Source organism: Choristoneura fumiferana, chromosome 13, assembly GCF_025370935.1.
Source record: "Choristoneura fumiferana chromosome 13, NRCan_CFum_1, whole genome shotgun sequence".
NCBI lineage: Eukaryota > Metazoa > Arthropoda > Insecta > Lepidoptera > Tortricidae > Choristoneura > Choristoneura fumiferana.
The window spans coordinates 14,505,638-14,525,184 of record NC_133484.1 but is presented as its reverse complement, the minus strand read 5'-3'; the positions used below and the strand labels follow the sequence as shown (position 1 = coordinate 14,525,184).

Genomic DNA, 19,547 nt, shown 5'->3' with positions numbered 1-19,547 from the left:
CGGTTATTTTAGACTACTCTATAACATATATCAAAATAAATCAAATCGGAGTCGGACAGTTGGGTACCCTTCCTTGTTAGTTGAATATTTATAATTTTAGTTTGGAAATACTACATAGTGTGAATAATAGCGACGATGCGAATGCGAATATTCGTATCGTCCTACACATACGCTGCAAGCCGCAGCGTAATGGTTAATTCTATTGGGCTATTCTTTCTCGTCGCGCGTTAATAGCTAGAAAAATGCGATTGTGGCTGCTTCAGCTTTGCTCACTGTTGGTAGCGCGTTGCGATGTGGAAATGGAACAAAAATGTAAAACGAAACTTCTCTACTTTACAGCTAAACCGCACTTATACATATAGCGCTATTTGCCACGTCATGTTTAAGTTAAGTACCTTTTAAAGTAGAGATAAATTTAACTAGTTTCTATTAGTGTCTAGACATAGTTAGAAATAGTGTGTATTAAATAATATCTGTAAATAAAAACTGTTTTTTTTTACTGTCAGAACACACACCTAGAAAGAAATAGCAACTTATATTCCTGCTGTATACCTACTCAGTGAAGAGATATTTATATTCAATTGGGCATTTTTTCATAGCGACAAGCAGAATAAATACCTAAACTTTTTCGTGGAGGGGAACGTTTCCAAGTAATATAAGAACTCAAGAAGTATCACTTTAGAAGCTCGTTTATTAGTTTAATTTAGGCACAATTTGCGTTCGTGAAATTGGTGAAATATGTTGGCAGCAGATACACCAACAAAGGCTTTGCAATGGTAATTTATTTAAATTTTATAGCCGGCACTTTACACTTTAAAATACCAATCGTTTCCGCATGTAAAAGTTTAGGAATTAATTTTTGGGCAGCTGTACAAATAACAATGTGCTTTATAGAATAGCTTTTTTACTTAGTAAAAAAGCGTATGTACAGTCGAGGGCATAAATATCTATACAGCTATAGCATCAAATATGTATATGTAGACACCGATCTCAGGGTTAGTGACTTATAGGTGTAGATATAGATATTTTTGACATCTTGGAAATGTATGTATATTTATGCCCTTGACTGTACCTACCTATCAATTTTTGACTAACACGGTTTAAAGTTGTCTCAAATACGTACCGAATACCACCCAATACTCTAAAATCATGTCTGGGTCCTCGACTTCAAATATACGAAAGCAATCATTTTGGCTACTTCTACTATTTCAATCACCGGATATTATAAACTCAATCTAAAAAGTGATTTTGAAGTGCCTTTTGCTGCAGCAGCCGAACACCTAGCTGTGTTAATAATAAAATTCTGATATGTTTTCTACGTGACCTACCATTTTAATTAAAAACTCGATTCATTAATATCATGGCTTTGAAACAACAATACCGACATGCATTTTTGCGTCGTTGCCACGTACTTACTGGTATTATTTTATAGTGTTTTGGCTCAAGATGAAAGGGGGCCTGGGGGACATGGTGGTGGGGGGCATGGCGGTGGGGGGCCTGGAGGGGGACAAGATAAAAATAGAATGCCAGCAACACCGCCTGAACCTGTAAAAGGTATGGACATCGTTGGATTACAATTATCGTAGTTTTATTGAAAAGTATTGTTTTATTTCTAAGAAGAGAGGTCTGCCATGGCAGGGACTCCAGCATGTACTGTAGTAAAAATCATAAGTGTTCATTCAGGTGTGTTTAACTGAGTAAGTGAGTGTGAGTGAGTGTTCTTCAGTCTACTCGTGACCATGGCCACTGTAATTTGGTTGAAAATACTTGAAACGTTGAGGTAAATATTAACTCGCTTAACTGTGTTCCAAATTTCATCAAAATAATTTAAATAGTAACAAACGTACTATGAACACACAATGCACTCACAACTATTAGGTATATTATTATCTGCTTTTGTGAAATAGCAAATAATTTAATAGATATGTTTTCAGAAAATTATATTTTAGGGTAATTTTTTGGGTTAGTTTCAGAGCCACCTACAAATACCGAAGAAATTGAAGATAGCAAAATACCACGGGACCGACACACATTTGTGGCGCTGCTAGAGTAACTAAAAACCTTATGAATGAGTCACTGTATGATTATAATTATATGCGTTACCAGTTACAAAAAAAAAACAAATTATGATCAACCCTACGAGATTGTCTCAGACACATGCCCGAGGTCTATTTTAAATTTTAACAGAAGGGTAGAGTTGTTTCTATGTCTCTTGTCACTCGTCATTTCGGGGAGGTAAAAATGTTATCAAGACTTTTTAGCAATTCAATGATACCTAAATTTTCTCAACAACCACTGGCAACCGGTGGAGTAACGAGGAGATCGCGTTTCGGCAAACGTGGTGTAGGAAGTTCTCCTGCCAGGTAGAGTGACGATCTCCGAAAGGCTGCTAGTAGAAGCTATATAGTTAAGTCGAGGACAGGGCGCGCTGCAATGGCGCTCATTGGGGAGGCCTATCCAGCAGTGAACAGCTATGGGCTGATGATGATGATGACGACAAATTTTTAGGGTCCGGTCATATAGCGTATAGCGTACTCTTTTGCCAACTTGTGAAGTGTTTGAACCACAAAATAATTTATTTTGTTGCATTTTTTTTCCTCACAAACTCGCAATGTGATAAAATCACGGGCCGTAAGGGGCGTAGAAACTCGAGTCATTAAAAGCCCTTCGCCTATCCCCTTCTTACGCCCCTTAATGCACAATATACTATTTGATTTCAGTCTTGTTTTCACCGATCAATGTAAACGAACATGTACGGGAGCAATCATACACGATTATGTTGTCGTCACAGCAGCACACTGTTTGTTAGTATCTCTTTTTGTAATTGAATATTTTTGACCCCTCAAGCAAAGAGTCATGGGTTCAAACCCGGACTTGCACGTCTGACTTTTAGAAATAAGACTTGAATTTTGGATTTGGTTCCAACGAGTGCACGAAGTCGTCAACCTTAGCAATCAGTCATCCAAAAGACTTAAAGGCAAACATAATTTCATTCTAATTTTCTTTCCAGTGTGAAAGAATTTACCATTCCGGAGCTGACCATATCGTTTGTAGTAATAGGCACAAAAAAGATGTTTGATACGGGTTACGAGCAGTATCTTCCTATCGAGCGGTACAAAATCCACCCCAAGTTCAAGGGTTGGACGGCGGACTTGGCACTAGTGTACACTTTCGCGGCGATGACAGCGGATAAGCCCGGGAAAATCCTGCCCTTGGCCGGCGAGAAGATCATTAACCCAGTGGACACTTCGATCACCGTGCTCAGCTGGGGCAAGTCCTCAGAACGACATCATTTTCAACAGGTATGTTACAGTTTAGCTTGTGATAAACAAATACAGTACGATAGTGTATTTAACTGTATTAGAAAAGGTACCTAGTGTTGATTTCCAAATCAAAAGCCACATATTTTTTTAATTAAGACATTTTTCTTGTCATAAAATGCGTAATTGTTTCGCGACAACGCTCCATGCCATGTTCATGACGTAATTACTATATCTAAGTAAACAAACTGACATAATATCGTAATTATGATGGCAGCTGGTTGTTTAAGTGTAGTATTACAGCTTTGGGCGGAGTCAATGCGGCCAGTTCGAGACTACATTTTATGACTATATTGACAGTTAACAGCAAATGAAGGGTCCACGGAAAGAACGTGTCTAGTCACCTAAGCAACTTTTTGAGTTATAGCGGTTTGAAAGTCAGTCATCACAAACAATTACTATGGTTACCATTTATGCAAAAGTGAAAAAAATATTTTATATTGTTTTTAGATTAAGTCGTAGTACTTTTTGAACTCTGCATTTTGGCATTAAAATCTCATTTTCAAAAAAAAGTGACTAGACATGTTCTTTCCGTGGACCCTTCAAATTGCCTTCGCCTATTGGTATGACATAACACCATAGGGACTTGTGATTAGAGTTCCGTTATTACCTACAGGTCAAAAATATATATATAATTTTATTGTAATAAAACAATTACGTACATTAATGACTCAAAATCTATGTTTATATCTATTTAAATTTAATTTTTTATCTCCCTTATATTTTTTTTTTACTTTGAAAGAAAGAAAGAAAACATTTATTCGTAAGATTTATTTATTTGGAAAGTACTTAATTAACTACTGGAAGTTTCCCACTGCGAACATTCACTTTGCAGTTGCAATTAAGTATATTTTTAAAAGCTTTTATTTAACTTGCAATGTTATAATATAATTAAGTTGTCTTCATGTCTCGCAAATAATTTTCGACCACTAATCGGTTTGACTTGATATTTGTGGCGCAGATTTATTATTCCGATGACTATAAAATATATAGTTAGCAAAAATCCTTAAGGATGTAAGATCAACATTATTATTATGATAAATATGCAGCAACGCATTTCGTATAAAATTAAGTTTTAATCTGTTAAGAAGATGCAAAGTGCCGAGTGGCAGACTCGAAATAATCGTACTGTACAATGCTTTCATGAAAGTACAGGTAATTTACTTCGGCAGCCACATTATGTCATATTTACCCCCTGTTTCACCATCCATGCCATGCCGTCTCTGTTTTGTTTTTCAAATAGACGGAGATGGCATCACATTTATCCGTCAAATAAAATTAATCAATGAGTAGTGAAACAGCCCTTTAGTGTTTTTTAACAACAATTAATGCTCAGTTTTTCAGCGTAGAATAAGAAATGCGATATTATCTTTAGAAATCAAACTGAATATCCGTGCGAAGCCAGGGCAGGTGGCTAGTTGTCGATATGAATTGAGTGCACCTCTCTAAAATATTTAGGTATAAAAATAAAATATTTTAAATTTATTCATATAAGGCCGTTTCTTTGAAGGAGCGTCAAACCGAAATGACTGAGAAAGCATTTATTATTGTGATGGACGTAGATCAAAAAACAAGTCAGGTTAGTTTTATCACAAAATAAAATTGTGTAAACAGTTAAAGGCTGATATTATGTAACTAGTAATATGTATTGTGTAAACTTGAATTTAAATAGATTATGTGCTAAACATAATATGCCTACCTACACAGAAATAAAACACACACACACACCACTGACCCTACATAAACCTAAACCTCTACGAGCAAACACACACAAACATCGACAAAAACAAACATAAAAATAATAAATTTGATCCATATAAAGTAATATAAACTTAGATTATCTATTTTGGAGTTTGTTTAAGGGCCGTCGATCTACAACTCTTGCGCACCATGGCATTTATGACGAGGAAGTAAGTATTGGTAAAAAAAATTGGTTATTTATTTATTAATACGTTTTTGTCGGTCTGTATTGCACATTTTTTTATTGTTCGATTGTTTTTTCTTAGTTTGTATTGAGCTAGGTTTTGTTGATAAAGATTATTTTACTTTTTTTCTTACATTTTGCTGTACAAAAACAGTTTGATAGATTATTTCAAAAATAATCTATGTCTTGAAAACTTAACAAGATCTCCAATTATAAAGCCGCAAAATAAATTAGGATATTATCTAAAGTTAAAGGCCTGTGAATATTAATTTGAAACATAATATGGAGCCATGGGGCTTCGGGGTAATTTAACTTTAGAATTGGAGACTTTCGTGGAATATTTCGTTAAGGCCTACCTTTGAAGAATAGGTATATATTTTCAGCGTACGAATCTTGCATGAAGTGGCCTATTATTTGAAACCAATGATTTGGTTTGATAATCAATCCTGAATCAGTGTTTTGATAAATGCTTCATGTCGGGTTCTCTTCATACCAGGAGTTGAAATGAAATACCGGGATTCTACTAAATTTTTATAGGAATCCCCAAAAATTAGCGTGAAGGAGCAACACACACACACACACACACACACACACACACACACACACACACACACACACACACACACGCACACGCACACGCACACGCGCAAGCGCACACGCACGCACGCAAGCACGCACGCACGCACGCACGCACGCACGCACACACACAAACTCGCATTCATAATATTAGTAGGTAAGATAAATAACAGTTGAGACTGAGATCGCGGGAGCTCAGGTAAGTTAACTAGAAGTATCTATGACTTTATTATCGTCGTCTTTTTTTTAAGGGTATTCACGTGACACAGTTAAGAAGTGGTACTATTATGGACGATCAAGAACAATACGTAACTGTAAGTACCCGGGCGGCCATTTTTGAAACTACTACCGTGAAAATATATCTAATGTAAATCTGTGCTTGCTGTAAAAACCACTACTTACCTACTAAAACTATTATTTCTACTTGTTTATTATTACTAAGGTAACGGCTAAACATACTTATCTAGATAAATACATACTTAAATACAATATTAAACATCCAAGACCCGAGAGCAAACATTCGTATTATTCATGCAAATATCTGCCCCGGCCGGGGATCGAACCCGGGACCTCGAGCTTCTTAGTCAGATTCTGTAACCACTTGGCCATCTGAACGTCTAAAACTGACGAACTTAACAGTTTTTTTTTACTCAGAACAATGTCCAATTTTTTGAGTTATCGTTAATATTACATACTAAGGGGCTGTTTCACCAACCATTGATTAATTTTATTTGACGAATAAATGTGATGTTTTCTCCGTCTATTCGAACAAAACCAACAGAGACGGCATCACATTTATCCGTCAAATAAATTTCAATCAATGTATGGTGAAACAGGAGGTAAACGAGTTTATAACTATTTACTTGATATACCTATATACTAAAGAATACGCATATTGTACCTACAACCAAAGTTTTATGAAGCGAAATTGATCATTCCGAAAAATCTTGGCTAGGCTAAATTTTAGCAACCACTCATGTCGAACCGAACGATGACAATTGAGTAGGGGCGACGTGACCTTCAGCCTCTTACTCACTCGATTACTGCTATTTGCGTATATTGGAAAATTCTTTTACATTCTTATTGGATTGGATTTTCTAATCTCAGAAAATTTTTTATGAAAATAAGTACGTCCATAAAATGTGAACAAGGTTTTTATGTTTCGAAGATTAAAGTTTTATGGCCACTAAGAGGAAAAATAAATCTATATTTAGTCGCTAAATAAGGATTAAAGCCTGAAATAAACCTGTCGATCCCCTTGCATGCCTTTATACATGCATGTATTTATTTTTAAGGATTTATATTAAGAACAGTGTTAGAGAGCTAATTTTTTTCTGCCAACATACTGTCATGCAGTTTGGCAGATAATTTCTTTAAACAATGTATTGTTATTTGAGAAAATAATAAAAAAAAATACTAAAACTGTGCTTAAAATAAGTATATGTATGTATGTAGATATAACAAAATTGTTTTTTTTTAGCAAATGGCCGTTAATAATTATAAAAATATATATATTATTGTGTACATGTGGTATTAGTAAATAGATACAAAACTGAAACTGACACAGAAGGAAAAGAGAAAATACTCGTACTATAATAATAAAACTGCGAATCAATTCAATGGTTTGTGTGAAGCTCCCAATCCGCAGTGGGCCCGCGTGGGAACTACGGCCCAAGCCCTCTCATTCTGTGCCCAGCAGTGGGACGTATATAGGCTGGGATGATGATGATGATGATGATGATAATAACAATATAGTGATAGGAATGTTGAAATACTTAAATAACATGTGTGTTTTGTATGCACATTTTTTGTATTTGCCTAGTTTTTAATAAAAAGAGATTACGTTTTCTAAATCTTTTACTTGATAATTAAAATTTAAAAACAGCAAATTAGGTACAGTAAAACTGCGATTCCATTTGAAGTCAACTAAATACATTAACATTCTGTTATGTTATGAAGTTGTAAGTTGTAGTCACTTTACTTATACTAACCCAAATCACAACTATACGCCTCAAGCACTGTTCCTGAAGCACTTGATTTATATTCTACAAAGTTAGCAAACTAAATTCTGGACTTATAATACAATAGGTCAGACGCAAGTCGTTCAAACGGCGGTCTAATGCCGGACCCACAGAGAAGGTGTTTCCCCGAAACAGACTCAAACCCTATTTCACAAATTGGAGACGCAAAATGGGAACTCAGGTACTCTATTTCATATTTATGTAACTCAAAAGAAAATAAGTGCCATTTGAGTTTCACCGGTAAAATTAGAATGAAAAATACTTTTCGGATTTATGTGAATACATTTAATGCTGCGAAAAGCATGTGTTTTGTTATATTACAATGGTTATAAATATCATAACAAACCCCTATTTTGGGCAAGCAATGTCGGAAATAATCATATTTATTTGTTTGTATTTTCATTTTGCCAACGAAACCTATGTGGCCCCTATTTCTTTTTGAGTAATATAATAGATCTTTACCACAACAGGTACGGTACTATGTACTAATATTATGTAGCGCTGGGCCGAATTTCAGCAGCTGTAGTCGAACTTCGGCATTCGGACGAAATTCAGTTTAAATGGCAAACATTGGGCACTAGAAAAAAAACCTACTTGTACTATTTCAACTGAAATTAACAGAAAGCAATATGTCTGTCATATCAGTAAAATATGCAACAAAAATGAAATTAACTTGGTACCTATTATTTTAATAAGCATCTTAATTACAATTCATAAATTGAATTAAATAACGTTTTCGGTTCTCAATTCCCACAAACTAAACATTGAAAAACGGGTAAGTAATACGAGATATAACAACTTATTATCTAATATTCATAATAATATATGCTCACTTTATGTAAACTCGTTTAGTATAACGTTCACTGGATATAATGAACGAAAAGTATAATCTTAAAATATCTAATTTTGAAAGGTATAATGTTGTTTATATATAATATCAATTGATATAACGATCCAAGCATAACAAATAAGATTTAAAAATTATAATTCATTAAAAACTTTAATGCAAGCAAACAATCAAGCAAGCCATTATGTTTTCCCCTCTATTAAAAAAAAACCTAACGTCGAAGGCTACGCTTCGCTCCCGCCTTAGCCTTCTGAACCTAACCTATCAAGTCGCTTCTGCCCAGTTTCGACAAGCTCGATCGCTTCGCTCGCTCGCCACCACATAATTTAACATTTACACATATTATTATATATCATGACTGATATACCTAATGTACGTTATGTTAAAAGAAATTAGTCCATATAAATCTTAAACAACTTGAAGTGAGACGGCTGGCCCTTGGGGGGTGGACGCCAGGACGTTAGTTTGGGAATTGGGGCGCAGGATGAGGGACAGAGGAGGTGACCCCCGTTCCGGGTCGTACTTGGTCCAGCGGGTCTCGTTGGCCATACAACGGGGCAATGCCGCTGGGGTGATGGGTACGTTTGGGCCAAGTACGATGCGGACGGGTATGGAGTAGTTTTTGTTTTACTTTATTATATAATTTATTCTCTTTTTTTTCGTGATTTTTGACATTTTTTATTTTTTTTTTGTTGTATAACTGTTTTTAATAAATTATTATTGTATTATTTAAGTTGAAGTTACATAAAAATAACTTTATATAATTTAAGCGTTATACGTTAAAAAAAATTTTTACTGTTATAGCTAACGTTCATTATATCTTGTGAACGTTATTAATATGAAATTAGATATTTTGTAGTTATATCTCGCGGGATGCACTCTTGAAAAACATTATTTCCAAAATAAAAAATTAGCAATCTCTCAAAAAAGTGAATGTGGTCGTTGCGACCTAGCCTGATAATTATGTTTTCTGTGTCTAGCAAAACAATATGACCGTCGAGGTGTTTCATTTCGCCAACATGCAGTCGTGCAAGAAAATTGTGGAACAGTCGATGCCCTCGCTCTATGCGATAAGTGAGTACCAATAAAAAAAGATTATTGTATATCATAAGCAATAAGCTGCCATGCCACTTAGTCATTTTTTATTAATGAAAGAATCAAGTTCCTTGAGAATATAAATCGACATCCTCCAGATAAACTAGATCAGATAACATATATATATTTATTACCATAAGCTATTTTTGTTTTATTACTTTGTCGGAGTATTTAACATATACACATACAAATTTGGAGCTTTCTACCACTAGCGGTCTCTAAGCTAAGCCGCGAACATACGGACAGACGGACATTATATAAAAGGGTTCCTTGTATATAGGACTATGGAACTCCTTGGTAGTCCTTTTGAAGGAACTATTGCGTTTTTTTTGTACTCCACTATGAAAAAATAGCAGTAGTATTTTCAAAGGAACAAGCCTAAGGAACTACCGCGAATTATCCAAACTAGACAGCCCAGACCTGACAGAATGTCCCCGATAATCATTTAATTCATAAATGTATTATTATATTAATTGATTAGGAAGTCTTTATCTTAAAGATGCGGAAGACAATGACGTAGTTTGCTACACGAGTGACGAGTACTTCATTGCAATCGTAAGTTCGATCAGAATTATCTTTTATCATTTCCAGCGTGTCAAACCTTAACTGAAAGGAGACCGCCGTCTCGTCAAATGTGGTAGAGCCTCCGGCCAGGTGGAGTGACTATCTACGAAAGGCTGCTGGTAAAAGCAGGGTGTGTCGAGCCGAAGACAGAGCACAATGGCGCTCATTGCGGGTGGCCTATGTCCAGCCTTGGACTGCTATAGACTGATGTTATTGAGGATGATGTTGATATTAAACCTTAAACCCTGTGGGAGAGATAAAGGGTATAAAGAAAACAGTAGACGTTCGGGTTACACTTGATGTGCCGAATTACTTAAAGGCTAAAATTAAATGTCTTTTGTGGCAGATATTTGCCCAGCTATCATAGGGCAAAGTATAACTATAGCATGCGTATACGGTACTGTGATACTGAATGGGTATCACCTCGCCTCAGAATGAGGCTTTAAAAAGTTACATTTGCATTAATACCGTACATTTTGAGGTATATTTAAAGTTATAGTCAAAATACTACGCACAGGACTTCTCACGCTAACACACACTTCATCTCGCTCATTATTCGTGTGTGTTAGCGTGATAAGTCCTGTGCGTGGTATTTTGACTATTAGTGAAAATCACGAAAGTTTAAGACGAAGCTGTATTAAATCTTTTAATGATTTTATAGAAAAACTTATTTTTGTTATTAAAACTAAATAGCATCAGGTCCTTCTTGGGCATCGGCATTGGTTAATAAACTTTGATAAAGTCTCGAATAGTTCTACTAACGTATGTGTCGATGTGGCATAAAACTAGGGTACAAAAGCTTAACATATATGACAGCGCCACTGCCACCGTAACTCAAAAAGTTTGCGACAGTTTGACAAAGCTTTTAAGACACTAACACTTACGTGTCTAACAAGTTTTGTTTTAAAATTCATAATTTATTCATTACTTTTCAATCAACATAATAATAACGAAAGAGAAAACAAAAGACAACAGAAACTGCAACAAAATCTTACATGTTTTGTTTACAGTTCTCGTTGCAAATACTTTTTTGCGATCGGACAATAAAATTAAAAATAAAACCTCGGTGTTTCAGGAAGACTCTGGTGCCCCCGCCATTCGTTATGGGCGGTTGTTTGCCATAACAGTCGGCGGTGTCGAGACTGATGGAGAACACGTAGCTATCGGAATGCGTATATCTTGCTACTGCAGCTGGATCGCGGCCAACTTGCCGTGAGTACATTTTTATTAAATTGGGGAGAGAAATTACTTCATCTGATACCTACTACCTAAGTGGTACAGTAACAGTCAATGGCGTACATTGATTAGGCAGCAGAAATTCGAAAATTGAAGTTCGTATCGTACCGTCTCGCTGACGCTAATATTATTTAATACGAGAGTGAGAGGGATGGTACGATACGAACTTTGATTTTCGAATTTCGTTGTAGCCCTTCGGGGTACGCAGCGCTAGTGCTGGTGGCGCGTTGCTGCGGCGCAAACTAATCAACTCCCTACCTTGGAATCGACACAATGCAAGCCAATGGCGGGCCACGTATGGCACTAAGGAGATCGGTGATGTGATAAAAATAAGAACCTAGAGGATGGAATTTCTCGATTATCTCGAAATAGCTGCTCTTTTTTTAGCCAGGTTTTTGTTGCGAAATAGTATATGTTGCCCTCGTTAGTACAAAAGTATTTTTATGTGCTTAAATTAAACCATATGATCAGCAAATTTACTTTTCCAGTGCCTGATACACTTATTTATACTAGATGCATAATATTAAGTATTATGTAAAGTGTTAGTAGTAAAATAAAGGAAACTATTTTTATGTTTTCAAATCCTGAACACTGAAACGTATACACTTTGTAATACTCTTTGAACAAAGCTTCGGAATGAGCGCAATTTGTTCTCAGTAAATATTAAGATAATGAAAATATCTAACCCTCGCACCAATAAGCGTTAAGAAATCAGAAATACCAAGAAATCGCAGCACGTTCCGTTATACAACTAAAACAAATGAAAATGGAAGGGGATAGCTAACAATAGTCATTCCGCAGAAGCTACGTTGAATCGCCTGTCACGACCACTATCGTTTTACAAACCGGTTTTCAGCTGCCAACAGAAAGAGGGGTAGGTATTTTAAATGGAATTTTGTCCGTGGCAACTCGTGAAAGTAACAGTGAGCTAAGATTTTTTTCACCTCAGCACCTCAAACAGACAGGTTTTGCTATGAGAAATCAGTGAGCAAAATCGCATTTTGCTCACTCCGAGAGACAAAGTATTAATATTTTTTTTAAATGCTGAGTACAGTGTTGGGTCTACTCACTGAATTCCAAATATTTGAACTTCACTTTGATCTGTCACTTTCACTTCAACACAAAAAAAGCGAGAGATAGGATCAAATGTGTTGATTACAATCTTAAATTAAATTTATGGTATTAAAAATATATCGATACCTAATAAATTACATGACAACGAAATATTTCCAAACTCATTGCACGAAACTATATATATGCAAACTCGTTGCACGAAAGCCGCTTCTCCTGTTTTTTTTTTATAAAAGAATTCCGTTATTGCCTCTACAGGTGGAATAAATATTTGTCAAATTGAATGAATTTGTAACAAATCTATTTATGTTTATGTGATAGAAATCTTAATAAAATCATATTTAAAGGTAATAACTGTTAGACAGAGCGTACGCGCAGGCAGCAGATACGGCTGGTGTGGCGGCGTTTCTTGATATAAATAAAAGATGAACATCTAATTGCACCTTTATATTATTCACAATATAATATACAATTATTTTTATGAAGTTTTTATGATTAAATAAACTCGGATTAAGTAAACAACAAAATTACACACGTAACGTAGGCAGGAGATCGAGACAGAAAGGGAAGAGCTACCAGAGACAATCAACGAGCTAGTGTTGCCGTAGATGTCATACCATAGAGGCATAGATTAATATTTCCAACAATAACATTTATAGTAAATTATACGTTTATTGTTCAACCTTTTTAATGGCCCAAAGATGAGGCTTTTTGTAGAATTAAAAATAAGTATGACATATTTTACAAGAAGTTCTAAGTTCAAATTACAATGCATGTTATGAGTATAAGATTTGTATTGTACCTACTGGACACTTTCTCGTTCCGAATTCAAAACCTCTCTACTTACCGCTTTTCAATAATGTTTGGCATTCTTACCCTTTCCGGTGACTTTATAAAGATGTAATCGCGTTCTAAATGTGATTATTATATTTGTTTCTTAATAATTGGATTATATTTAAAAAACTGTGTTTGTTATTTAAACAGGTAGGTATACTTATGTGGTTTTATTCTTATGTTACATTTAAATTATGTTCTCGCTGCTGAGGTGAAAAATTGTATGTGTCACACGAGACCAAAGTTTTTTTGTTGCATCTCATGTGTTTGAATCCCTTGCTGCTCTCAGGATTCAAAATCAACATTTTCAACAAAAAACAACTTTTCTCTCTTGTTGCACAAATACCTAACTATTAATGATTACCTACTTAAGTTTTTTGGCTGTGCTAGTCGGGATATAGTCTCCTAAAAACTCGACAAGCAAAGATTCTGCCAGTGAAAGCCAAAAATATAACAGTTAGCTAGACTGAAATTGTTGTTACGTGTTTTAACTAGTGCTAAAGGATACTCTGGCCAACTAGTGAGGATATTTATGGCATACGTGCCTGCCGTTTTGATTCGCCTGTTCAATGACTATTTTTCCCGTTCACCCGTTTTCAAGACCTGCAGAAATTAAATTCGGTATAGTGTAATATTAACAGCGGGTTTGCAAGGCGGTTGGTGTGTCAAATACTAAAACAAAAGTTTAAAAAAATATTTGGTGTTATGCATCATGTTCATGAAAATAATTTAAAAATGAAAAACCCGATTGCCTTAAAAAAACTTTTAATACAAACTATTACAAGCTGCAATGTCATAATTTAAAATAAATCTCTCCTCCATATTTTTTTCCCGCATACACACACACACGCACACAAACATCACGCCTGTATTCCCAAATAGGGTAGGCAGAGCACACGAAACGTTACCGCTTCGCAGCCACTTTTAGCAATTTTAGGTTTTAAGTTTGACAAAAACGGTACAATAGTGACAGGTTGCTAGCCTGTCGCCTACGGTATACCTTAAGATATCCTCAGTCGCCTCTAACGACATCCACAGAAGAAATGGAGAGATGTAATTCTAACCCGACACCACACGGGTCCCGCAGACGCCACAAAATACCTTTATTTAATTTAGGCTATGACAAGCACTTATGAATGTCAAAAAAACCTACCGCCGGTTCGGAAAAACATCTGTTGAGAAGAATTCAGAAAAAAAATCAACGAGGTATTTTTTATGCCATTTTGAAATATTATTTATACCCTGTCACTCCGACAATGTTGACGAATCTATTGATACTTCATATATAAAACCCTCAAACCGGCCAAGTTACAAAAAAATAGACATACGTACATTCTCTCGAAAAATATAACTCTCCTTCAGGAAGTCGCGTAATAAAATGCCATATTTGTAGTTGCACCATTTTTACGAGTAGGTACAAACGAATTAGAATGGGCAACTAAAAAGTCCAACGCATTTTTGTTCAAACACGGGCAATTTGACATGTTTGAACAGTGTGAATGCGTTGGTCTGTAAAATTGCACTAACTGTGTTCACCGAGCTGTGATGCCAAAAAAGCATTTTCGCTCTCACCTTTACTATCCGGAGTGCTGAGGAGTGGAATTCCGTGCCAGAGTTTGTATTTCCAGAATACCACAATCTGCCTGTCTCAAAATCTACAGGTCGGGCTTTTACTAGGCAAGCATGCTCTAGCTTAGACGATATCTTTACATCAAGTGTGATTGTGGTCAAATGTATGTACGTCTATATGATCAATCATAAAGTATATATAATACTTTGAAATGATAAAACACGGTGTATACTAACGTATGAACTAAAATATCAAGTGTCATTCGTTATTTACCTATTATAGGTAGTTGTTTTTAACCAACTTAAAAAAGGAGGAGGTTCTACGTTCCAATGTTTGTATTTTTTTTAATGTATGTTCACCGATCATTAACAATATATTATATACATATAGCAGTTATTGATGCATAAGGTAAGTAGTAAATAAAGTTAGGTATGATATGGTATGATGTTGCTTTTTAAATAGTACTTATACTTACAGTGTTGTTTCATATTTATTTACATGCGCCTCAAAGATATACATATATCTCAAATACTGAACTGAAAAAATACAGGTTTTTATATGACATTCCACCTCACCTAACAAGGAAACAAATATAAATCTACAAGGTCTTAAAATAAATGAGATCTTTATAGCACGATATCTTAAGTACATACTCAGTCAAAGGGCTTTTTATGATATATAACATTAGATTATTTTCATTTCCTTTCGACTTTTAATGCCAGCTCTGTCAAATATAGAACACATAATTTCAACTACAAATTTATTCTATTTAGCTAATACGATAAATAAATAAATACATATCATGGGACACTTGACACCAATTGACCTAGTCCCAAACTAAGCAAAGCTTGTACTATGGATACTAGGTAACGGATAAACATACTTATCATACTTATATAGATAAATACATACTTAAATACATATCTCGGGCCCCAAGATACAGGCTCAGCCTAGTTTGGGGTCCACTGTATACTACTAAAAATGTAATATTGCTTGTGTCTAATAATAAAATTTTCATTTTTTTTTTCACTAGACTAGTTTAGTGAAATTGCAATAATAGTACATTACTGCATAGACCATTAAGTAGGCCATCCTGGATTGTATAGTGCTTAATTTGTCAAAATAAAACAAAAAATTGTTTCCATTTCATAAATTTCTCATAACAACTCATATACTTATGTCTCTTTGAATTTGGGCAGCAGCAAGTTGTTTTTTGCTAATTCGGCCTCCGCTTTTATATTAGGAGGTATGTGCCGCCCATATCAATATCCGAATCTTCTGATCTCATACTTGGGCAAGAAATATTTCCAATTAATAAGAAATATTTCCAAAATGTCACAAAACGAACGTAATTTAATAATTCCCGCTTATTTTACTTTTTTCTAAGTTTTTTTTTTTTGCTTTTTAAGTCGCAAGATCAATCATAAGACCAACCTAGTAAAAAAAATAGGTACTGTGTTGATTGCAATCTTAAATTAAATTGATATTATTCAAAAAATATGTTGATATAATGAATAAGCTAATCATAATAGTGAATTTAAAATTTACAATAAATTACTTGCCAACGAAATATTTCCAAACATTTGTTAAAAAATTCCCGCTTTTAATTAAGCATCCAAGACCCGAGAACAAACATTCGTATTATTCATACAAGTATCTACCCCGGCCGGGAATCGAACCCGGGACCTCAAGCTTCGCAGTCAGGATCTCTAACCACTTGGCTATCCAGTCGTCTGGTATTTTTAAACATACAATCCAGGAAACTGAATCATGTACCAGGGTGTAACGTTTGTACTACTAATATCATGTTGACATCTCATACATCTGTCAAGAAATCATAGCGAAATTGATTATGAAAAGAATCCATCCCGGTATAACCTTTTTTCTGAAATATTTCCCTGCTCGAATAGATTTAGGAAACCTCGGGAAAGCCTACGTAACGCCAATAACTTCAAAGTAAACCTCTTTACGACGCGATGCGTAAGCGTGCCTTATATCGGATTTGATCTAATTCAACTCTTGCAGAAAAATTATTATTTCTACCCTATATTTTGTGGCGGAAAATTAGCCTTTTCCATAAATGGATATTGATGAAATATTCAAGCAAGGGAAACCGGAAACAGTGGATTGAATAAAAGGTAGTGGATGACGTGGGTAATATCATAATGACGCAGACAGATTTACGAAGTGGGCATGCGATGTTGGGTACGATATGATTTGAGTTTATTCGACTTTTACACTTTTTGACGTACCTATGTACATATTTCTTGTGAGAATTTTCAAGGAACTTAAGAAAGTTCAGTTACATAATTAGTCCATTATTATACCAATTTTTAGCGTGTTCATGCAATTCCTCCACCTTCATCACTCCAGTCTAACATCTGATAGCATGGTGAACGGTTGCGTTGCTCTGAAGATGAGCTCTGGTTGAGCTCGAAACGCGTCAGTGTGGTGGTTTTGATAGGTTTGTGTGATTTGTGTGTGGAGGAACTGCATGAAAACAAATATATCCCACTAATATTATAAATGCGAAAGTTTGTAAGTCTGTTTGTTTGTTTGTTACTTCATTACGTCTAAACCGCTGAAGCGATTTAGATGAAATTCGGTGATACAGATAGTTGAGTCTCGGGGAAGGACATAGGATAGGTTTTATCCCAGAAAATTGTATAGTTCCCGCGGGATAGCGATAACCGAATTCTACGCGGACGGAGTCGCGGGTAACGGCTAGTCTTGCATAAACATAAGTAATTGTTTCAGTTCATTGAAATGGACCTCCGCAAAGTAACGCCTGATTCAATAACTTGAATCCAAAAACGCCGAATTCCTTAAATCACACGTGCCCTCTAGGTATATTATCTTGCCCTCCGTTCAAACGAAATACACGTATGCAAGGCTGGGGCATTAACGTGGATAACTATTTGCCGGCAGCGGACCGGGCGCGAGCCGGGATTGTCCCGCGACGTGGGATAAATCGATCGCGGCTTGACACGCCTGTACAGCGAGGGCTTATTCTGCAACAATGCTTTATTTATAACGAAACTTCACCCGCGGCTTTGCACGCGTAAACCGTTAGATACGATTGTAATGGGAATTCTCAAAAATTGCATCAAGGAGTGTTAATATGTATGAAAGAGTGCGTGTTAATTTCACGAAAACACGCTAGATTCTAATTCAAATTGAAAATTTTCTAAATTTATTTAATTAATTACCTTTAATATTATTTGTATTTACGCATTATTTTTGATATTATTTGTATTTAAAGCAGCCTGCAATATTCTTCAGTGCTGCATCATAATTATGTACATCATAGCGCATTGGTTTTACTGTAATGTTGTAATTTTTAGGGTTCCGGAGCCAAAATGGCAAAAACGGAACCCTTATAGTTTCGCCATGTCTGTCTGTTATGTCTGTCTGTCCGTCCGTCCGCGGCTTTGCTTAGGGACTATCAATGCTAGAAAGCTGTAATTGTAAACTATGCCGACCAAATGATACAATAAAAGATTTAAAAAAATTTTTTTTAGGGTATCATCCATAGATATAAAGTGGGAGTGATTTTTTTTTGTCATCCAACCCTATAGTCTGGGCTAAGTATCGTTGGATTGGTCTTTTAAAACCATTCGGGGTTTCCTAAGACGATTTTTCGATTCAGTGATTTGTTTGCGAAATATTCAACTTTAAAGTGCAAATTTTTATTAAAATCGAGAGTCCCCCCCCCCCTCTAAAATCTAAAAGTAAGTATATAAAACTTTCAAGGAAAACTATAACGGCTAACTTTGCTTGAAAATTATTAGTAGTTTATGAATAAATAGCAGCCTAAGGTATAAAATATACCTAAACTGGACATTCCGTATAAAATAATTTTAATTTTTTTCGTAATGGCTACGGCACCCTATTTTGGGCGTGTCCGACACGCTGTTGGCCGGTTTTTACTAACAAATAAATATATCTACCCTAAAAATTAAAAGTAGCAAAATACGACCTGTCCACGGTTTTTAATACCAATATCACCATGATTATGTATTTATAAACCAAAGATGCACTTTGCCTGTGATGAGTTTCCTGTCAATCATAATAAATATGCAGTTGTCTTCACGTGTATTTTTTTTATTACAATGATGTTGAACTGCAAATTAGAATCACCAAAATTACCAGGCCCTTTACTACTAAGTGCTAAATTCGAACTTCGTGTCTTTCCGTCCCGCTGACACATATAATAATATTATTTAAAACGAGAGTGAAAGGGACGGTACGATACGAACATCGGTTTTCGTAGTAGCTCCTCAGAGGTCTTCTTGTCTAACGCACTGACGTTCGCGATTGCATTCACCGTCTCTTTCTACCATCACCTTTCAATGGAGTGGTAAGAACGATTGTGATTTCAGGCCCCAGTACCACAAACTTTACAAGTGCTACAATTCCACATAACTGTGACTTCTTTGTATGAGAAATTGAACAATTATGTCGATTTGTAGGTTTCTAATTTTTGTGG

General features: G+C 35.4%; 1 protein-coding gene across 1 annotated transcript in view; it reads left to right on the top strand.

Moving 5' to 3' along the window:
• The first annotated feature begins 1,127 nt into the window (after positions 1 to 1,127).
• Positions 1,128 to 19,547, top strand: part of LOC141434504 (uncharacterized) — a 20,360-nt gene continuing 1,940 nt past the window's right edge. The window contains exons 1-10 of the mRNA XM_074096928.1: positions 1,128 to 1,554; positions 1,968 to 2,049; positions 2,721 to 2,804; positions 3,011 to 3,302; positions 5,183 to 5,230; positions 6,072 to 6,134; positions 7,909 to 8,022; positions 9,669 to 9,762; positions 10,283 to 10,338; positions 11,423 to 11,559. Of these exons, the coding sequence (XP_073953029.1) occupies positions 1,386 to 1,554; positions 1,968 to 2,049; positions 2,721 to 2,804; positions 3,011 to 3,302; positions 5,183 to 5,230; positions 6,072 to 6,134; positions 7,909 to 8,022; positions 9,669 to 9,762; positions 10,283 to 10,338; positions 11,423 to 11,559 (1,139 nt within the window). The 5' untranslated portion in view covers positions 1,128 to 1,385. The remainder of the gene's footprint in view (positions 1,555 to 1,967; positions 2,050 to 2,720; positions 2,805 to 3,010; positions 3,303 to 5,182; positions 5,231 to 6,071; positions 6,135 to 7,908; positions 8,023 to 9,668; positions 9,763 to 10,282; positions 10,339 to 11,422; positions 11,560 to 19,547) is intronic.